The sequence below is a fragment of the Penaeus monodon genome, chromosome 35 (assembly GCF_015228065.2).
Source record: "Penaeus monodon isolate SGIC_2016 chromosome 35, NSTDA_Pmon_1, whole genome shotgun sequence".
NCBI lineage: Eukaryota > Metazoa > Arthropoda > Malacostraca > Decapoda > Penaeidae > Penaeus > Penaeus monodon.
The window spans coordinates 2,594,076-2,600,994 of record NC_051420.1 but is presented as its reverse complement, the minus strand read 5'-3'; the positions used below and the strand labels follow the sequence as shown (position 1 = coordinate 2,600,994).

General features: G+C 38.4%; 2 protein-coding genes across 3 annotated transcripts in view; one reads left to right on the top strand and one right to left on the bottom strand.

Annotated features, from left to right (window-relative positions):
* The window catches only part of LOC119594977 (ESF1 homolog), a 15,393-nt gene extending 14,127 nt beyond the window's left edge, over positions 1-1,266 (bottom strand). The window contains exons 1-2 of one of the 2 annotated variants that reach the window (XM_037944113.1): positions 1,077-1,266; positions 1-8 (exon numbers count right to left, since the gene is read on the bottom strand). The exon at positions 1-8 is cut by the window's left edge and continues 81 nt beyond it. The gene's annotated coding sequence lies outside the window, so the exon portion shown is untranslated. The remainder of the gene's footprint in view (positions 9-1,076) is intronic. The other variant, XM_037944114.1, reaches the window with a different exon arrangement.
* Positions 1,267-6,556: 5,290 nt separating this feature from the next.
* LOC119595019 lies at positions 6,557-6,919 on the top strand. Its single transcript, XM_037944148.1, has one exon. It carries the CDS (start codon positions 6,557-6,559, stop codon positions 6,917-6,919), a length of 363 nt encoding a protein of 120 aa, XP_037800076.1.

Below are 6,919 nucleotides of genomic sequence, written 5' to 3'. Positions count from 1 at the left end.
ATACAGATCTGTAAACAAAAATTATAACCATAAATTTCAAAGAAGGGAATATATCATAACTGGTTACACCAATCACAACATCCAAAAGTTGATGTCATTAATGAGGTGGCTAACACAGAAATAAGAACAAATATTCTAAAGGGCTGCACATCAAAGAACATGATTACAGTACTGGTAGGTCTTCACACCCTAGGATAAATACAAGTGATTTTTCAAAATACCTTTGCATAACTGATTGCAAGAATTTTGATATCGATGGATTCCTCTCTCTCTCTCTTCTATCCAAATATATCCAATTTATACTGCAGAACCCTCCCCCCCCATTAGCGACCATCTTGGCCCCTATATCAGGGGAGCGCATGAAAGGTACTAGAGAAATGTGTGGTAAATATGAATACTATACACAGAATCAGAAAGCTACCTGATTCTGTGATTTCTTACACATCACGTTTGTTTTGGTCCTTGCAAGGTAAACTTGGATGGGAACTTAGTCTCTCAGTAATATTAACCAAGAGCAATACAATTAGAGGAAAATGGACATTGCCATCTTATAGAGCATGAGAAACAGGGTAATTAAGAACACATGTATAACTGCAGCGACTTCAAAATTACCACGAAATAACAAAAATATTTGTTGCATATCACTTCTCAAAGACTAAGTCCACAACACCCTCACACAGCCAGAGTTTTTAATGTTGCATTTTCTGTACTTTGACACAAAGTGCTAATAAAAGGGGCTTGCCCTCCTGTCTAGGTAATAAATAGAAGGTAGGAAAGTCTAGTTTAATATTTTTTGGATTTTCGGTTTTGAGACTTAGAGGGTGTGTCGCTCTCGGTAAGAAACACCAAAGACCCAAATGGGAAATATATTGTGCAGACTACCCCTATGCCCCAAATTATTAGCTTCCAGAGGAGGTAAGGGCATATAGCACATCAATAGAACTGTGTGGGAGAATATGAGGGAATCTTCACAGTACGGTTCATGCGGTAGTCTTGGGACCATTTGCTAGTATGAGCATTTTTAATCAGAAAAACAAATCATATCTAGTTTGCTCATATCTACAATGAGTACTCACATCTGAATTCTCACGTTCTTCTTTCTTCTTTTACGGAGAGTTTCTTACTATCTATACTCCCAAGTTCTCTTCCTTTTTTCCTCTTTTACCGAGTTTTTTTCTAGACTATACCATAGTGTACACTTCCTCTCCCAAACTCTCACGCTGATGCACCGACGTAAACATGTGAGCGCACAGATCAGCTGTATTTACATGCGTTCGAACTGAGGAAAAATATATACCAAGAAATAAACACAGATATATTATTTCGATATTTCCAAAGAGTAATTACGGTATGATATCAAAATTGTTTGTTTTTTATGGTAGGCTCTTGTGTGTTCCTTGGCTTATGGAAATGTTATTAATTTTTTAGAGTCAAAGTCGAAGTCAGAATTCAGACAGAGATAAAGAAGGGAATACGGGCGCAAAAATATCTACAACTATCGATTGTACAACAACAATTTTTGTTATTTCATAAGTGCTACACCTGTTCTTCCTGTTATTGATTTTATTATCATTATCATCATGAGTGTCATCCTTATAATTATCACTGTTGCCAATATCAGTGTCATCGTCAACGTTATCATTAATATCATCTTCCCAATAATTTATATTCTTATTATAGTTCTTATACTTATTGTTATTATCACTCCTTCATCATCATGCGATTGTTGCTGTTGTTGCTTTTGTTATTATTATTATCATTATTATTATTATTATTATCTATTTATTATTATTATTATTATTATTATTATTATTATTATTGTTGTTGTTGTTGTTGTTGTTGTTGTTGTTGTTGTTGTTGTTGTTGTTGCTGCTGCTGCTGCTGCCCTAATTGTTATTAACATCATCAATATTCTTATTATTGTGACTATTATCATGATTATTGTCCTCATTGTAATTGTTATTATCATTATCATTATTATTATGATAATTGTTATCATTATTATTATAATTAATAATAATAATAACAATTATCATCATCATCATCATCATCATCATCATCATCATCATCATCCTCATCATCATAATCATAATCATAATAATAATAATAATAATAATAATAATAATAATAATAATAATAATAATAATAATAATAATAATAAAAACAATAATAATATTAATAATGATATATATATTTTTTTTTTTTTACTACTACTACTATTATTATTATTATTATTATTATCATTATTATTACTATTATTATTATTATCATTACTACTACTACTACTATTACTATTATCATTGTAGTAGTTGATATTATTACTAATATCATTACTATTATTATTATCATCGTTATTATTGTTATTATTATCATTATCATTAACTTTATTATTACTATAACTATTATTATTATCATTAACGTTATAATCAGTATGATAATTACTATTATATTTATCATCATATTTCTTAATTTTTATTATTTTTATAACCATTATCATAATTATTATAGTTATTACTACATTATAGTTATCATCACTTTAGTAATAGAATAAATATAAATATGAATTTTTTTCTTCTTAGAACCAGGTATCGATATCTGCTTACGAAATATAACATAAATAGTCAATGTAATTAATGAATGAGCACAATATGAATGTACTATTTTTATCATAATCATTATCATCACTGTCACTGTCAGTGTTATTGCAATTGCTATTATCATTGGCACTGTTATTGTCATCGTTTATTATTATCATTATCATTATTGTGTTATCGTTTACCATTATAAAGGTCAAATTCATCCCATATGAAAAATAACTTTAACAATAATGATATAGCTCGTAGGAATGTGGAAGTCAAGTCACGTAACTTTGTCAGGAAATGTAGTAAAATAGGTGATTTTATAACAATTAAGTTATAAGCCCATAATTCTATCATTTGAAGTGGCATCAATTGTAAGCTACTCAAATCTCAGTTACTATTATAATCATAATATTTCTTAAGGAGCGGTTCAACTAGCTTCCTTTACGCACGGGCCCCGTTCCATCTCCGTCCGCCCTGCCAGACTAGTGTTTCAACTGCGGAAAGAGCCTCCGCGCCAGCCCAAACATGCCCAGGGATTGAATACTGAGGCTCAAGCACGCACGTACCTGTGAGGAACACCCTCCTGACCAGGATCCGACCAGGGAAACTATCCTGCACCGTTCGAGGCTAGAGACGCCGTCTACCCTCCTCTTCGCTGCTTTCTGCGCCCTAGTTGGTGCTCTCTATGGGTAACTGTCCAGAGCACCCTCATGCTGGAAACTCCAGCTACCGCTCTCGTTCCCTTGCTCCCTTCTTCTGATGAACCATGAGCTGTCATCCAGCACCTCTTCAATCCAGGCATGAGCTGTTGCATGGTTGCTCCGCCTTCTTTTCTGCTTGAAAACGTGAGACGTCGCCGCTGTCTTGCTACCTTTTTGCAAGAGCCCTTTGGCTCAAAGAGATTTCTTTTGGCCCTCTTGGTTGCTTGTCTTTGGTTGTGAGTCACATCACCGGTGAAGGTGAACCCCAAGGGCAGTGCCACGAGGGGGAGTCTTAGAAGGATCGCTTTAATCTGGTGAGAAGGGTTAACAGGTTACTAGGGTTAGGAATTTCTGGGGGTAGGCCCTTGCTTGTAGGCTCATTAACCCAGAAATTAGGTAAGGGCTCTTTTAGCTGGTTATGGCCAAGGCTAAAAATAAACGCAAGAAGCCTTCAGGCTCCTCTTCTGCTTCGGGCTTGGAGGAAGCCTCCAACTCCCCCTGCAAGACCCAAGATGCTGCTCCTCCCAAGAAGGCCAAAGTCAACGCCCCTAGCCACCTCTGACATCCCTGAAGAGATGGTTGAAAATGAACAATTTGACGACTCTCCCACTCCCACTTTCAACTACCAAGACTTTGCTAAGATGAAGTTCTCCCTCAGAAACAACACTGATTTCCAAACAGCGTACAGTGCCCTAGTATTTCTGGAAAGAGAATTCCCTGAGCTTGTCGTGGCCACCAAGGTCACGCTGGGTATCTCCATTATCATCTACCCCAAGAATGAAGCCTCTGTAAGGTTTCTCCTCTCTACACATACACTAATCTACAACAAGACAGTTGCTCTTGAGTATCTTGGCCCGGAAGAAGCAACCAAGAAAACCATCCTTATCGGATACCCACATGAATTCCTAACTGATGCTCTCGAGAAACTCCCCAATGTTGTATGTATCTGCAAAAAAGAGTAGTATCGCGCACTATCAAAACTGAGACCCATTAAACTTTCTTAAACATCAAAGGAGATATCCCCAATGATAGAGCAGTTGGAAACCTATGCTCTTTCAAAACCAGAGCTTACATCCTTGAACCCTTAGATACTTCACATGTCAAAGATTTGGACAACACAAAGACCAATGCTGCTCAAACCCCCACTGCAGTGTATGCTCCACGATACACAAATTTGCCTGGACAAACTCAAGGAAGGATTAGCAGTTACACCCAAATGCCCAAACTGAAAAAAAAACATGCCTAGAATCTAAAATGCCCAAAAAGACAGATCAGTCTACCCAACACAGTCCATGCTCTAATTGCAGCTAGCACGCACCACCTCCCCACTGCCCCAAACCTGCCCAGCAACCCATCGACCCATAAACCAGAGTGGCCATCAGTAGACAACCTGCCAAACTCTACTCACGAGTAGTTACCAACTCAACCCCAAAGGTATCCCCCTCTACACAGGTATCCCACATCCAAAGGAAACCTCCCTTCCAACAACTACAAGGTCTTTCCTCTTCCCTGGAAAACATCATGAAACAAGCCAACCAAATGTCAGTTTGGTCCAACTAATAAATAAGGTGACATCTATTGTCACTAGTCTTCCTCCTCTCCTAATTTCCCATCACCTTCCAGTTCCTTCTCATTCTCAGAAGAAGATGCCATTGAATTTCTAGAAGAACCCTTAACCTTAAAGAAAAAGAAATATCCAGACATTGAAAATATCTCATACAGAAGTACCTGTTCGGAAAGTTCCTCTGAAAGGTCCGCACAGAGAATTGAAATCCCTTCTATTAAAACCAGCTTTTAACCTGAAACCAACACAAACCGATAATGGATATACAAGACACAAAATCATTCAATGGAACATATTTGGGTTTCACACCTACCTACTTTTCCTAAGGATGCCTTATACAGAGAAGACATCGACAATGTATTCTACAAGAAAAATTCCATGATAGAGACCATATCAAATTCTCAAAATATCAAGTGTATCATACACCGTACGCCAGAGGAGGCACAAGAGGCCTTATCATACTTGTTAAAAATTAAATACCAAGCACTCTTATCACTCAACCCTCTAACTTGAGTACAAGCATTGAAAGCCTAGCAATTACAGTCCACCTTCAAAAAGAAACCATTGACGCTTACAAGATTTACCGACCTCCCCCCAAAAATGCCATCCTCGACCTAGGAGAAATCTCTTTGTTAGCAGAAGACAGAACCATATTCCCCAGAGGTGACTTCAGTACTCACTACCCATTTTGCAATGACCCTATATCCCCTCGTCCCCATTCAGCAAACATCACCAGCGCCCACATCGCTGACTGCATCATCAGCATTCTCCACCTATCGTTACTTAACAAAAAATCTTGCTATGTACATCAGAGTTGGTGTGCAAGACTTGTTCATGAACAGAGCTAACTCTTCCTTAAACCCTCATCTCAGCATTGATCACACCACCTTCTCACCACCCTTCACATTTCCAGGACGACTTCTCCACCTCACCAACCAAGATGGAAAACTCACCAAGCAGACTAGACACTTTTTCGTGAGCAAATGGAAACCTGGGCCTTCTCCTACACACCAACAACCACCGACACAAACACCCTTGAAGCCGACTTCTCTAAAGCTCTAAACGAAGCTGATAGTAATGTCATTCTGCTCACCAAGCCTCAAAACAATACACTGATCACTAGTACTATAATGATTGAGTTGCTGCACTTCACCACAGCATTCACATCACCGCATAGAACAAGATCAAATTCCCCTCCGACACCAATCTCACCTCGTACAGATACACTCTAAGATTAGTGAAGAAAGAACTTCTTGAAATAAGAAACCAAAACTGGTTAACCTGGTGTGAATCCTTAAACACCCACACCAAGCATAAAGAGATCTAAACTCACCTTCACAAGGCTACAGGCACCCTCCACTCCCCCAAAACACCAGTGCCCCCTGACCTCCAAAGCAAAGCTGACAACCTCATTCAACAATATGCTGAATGCTCCTCTTCCACCAGCCTACCACAAAACACAATAGATAAACTTGCTCTCAACAGAACTTTTCCACTCCACATCATTGAAAATGCCATCAAAGCGTCCAATGATGCCGACCACTACATAACGCTCTCTGAACTTCACCAAGCTTAAGAAAACAGCAAAAAAGATAAGCACCAGGAGAAGATCGGATCTCGTACATGCTATCTCACACTGGACAAGAATGTACTCATATTGTTCTCCAGCTTTTTAATGCATCCCTCAATACTGGAAAATTTCCTTTAGCATGGAAATGTACCCTGTCCAGCCAGTTCCCAAGTACTCCGATCCAAAAGCATACAGACCAATCTCTCTCCTCAGCTGTATAGGCAAAACCATGGAGAGAATAATCCTCACACAACAAAATCCCAGAACTCCACAAAAGATCTTCACCTTCAGAAAAAATGCAGGTACTTCTGATAACATGGCTTCCTTCAGATCCATCCTTGACCACGGTACTGCCACACTCGTCCTTCTGGACCTCGAAAAGGCCTTTGAACTTGCAGACCTAGTGATCATCACATCAATTCTTGCTGACAAAGGTATCAAAGGAAAACTGCTTGCATGGACCTCTGATTTCCTCACCAAGATCACCATTCCCGATCCTTAG

What these genes read in the sequence shown, in the direction of transcription:
- LOC119595019 (XM_037944148.1), top strand. Translation starts at nt 6,557, where the DNA reads ATGGAAATGTACCCTGTCCAGCCAGTTCCCAAGTACTCCGATCCAAAA.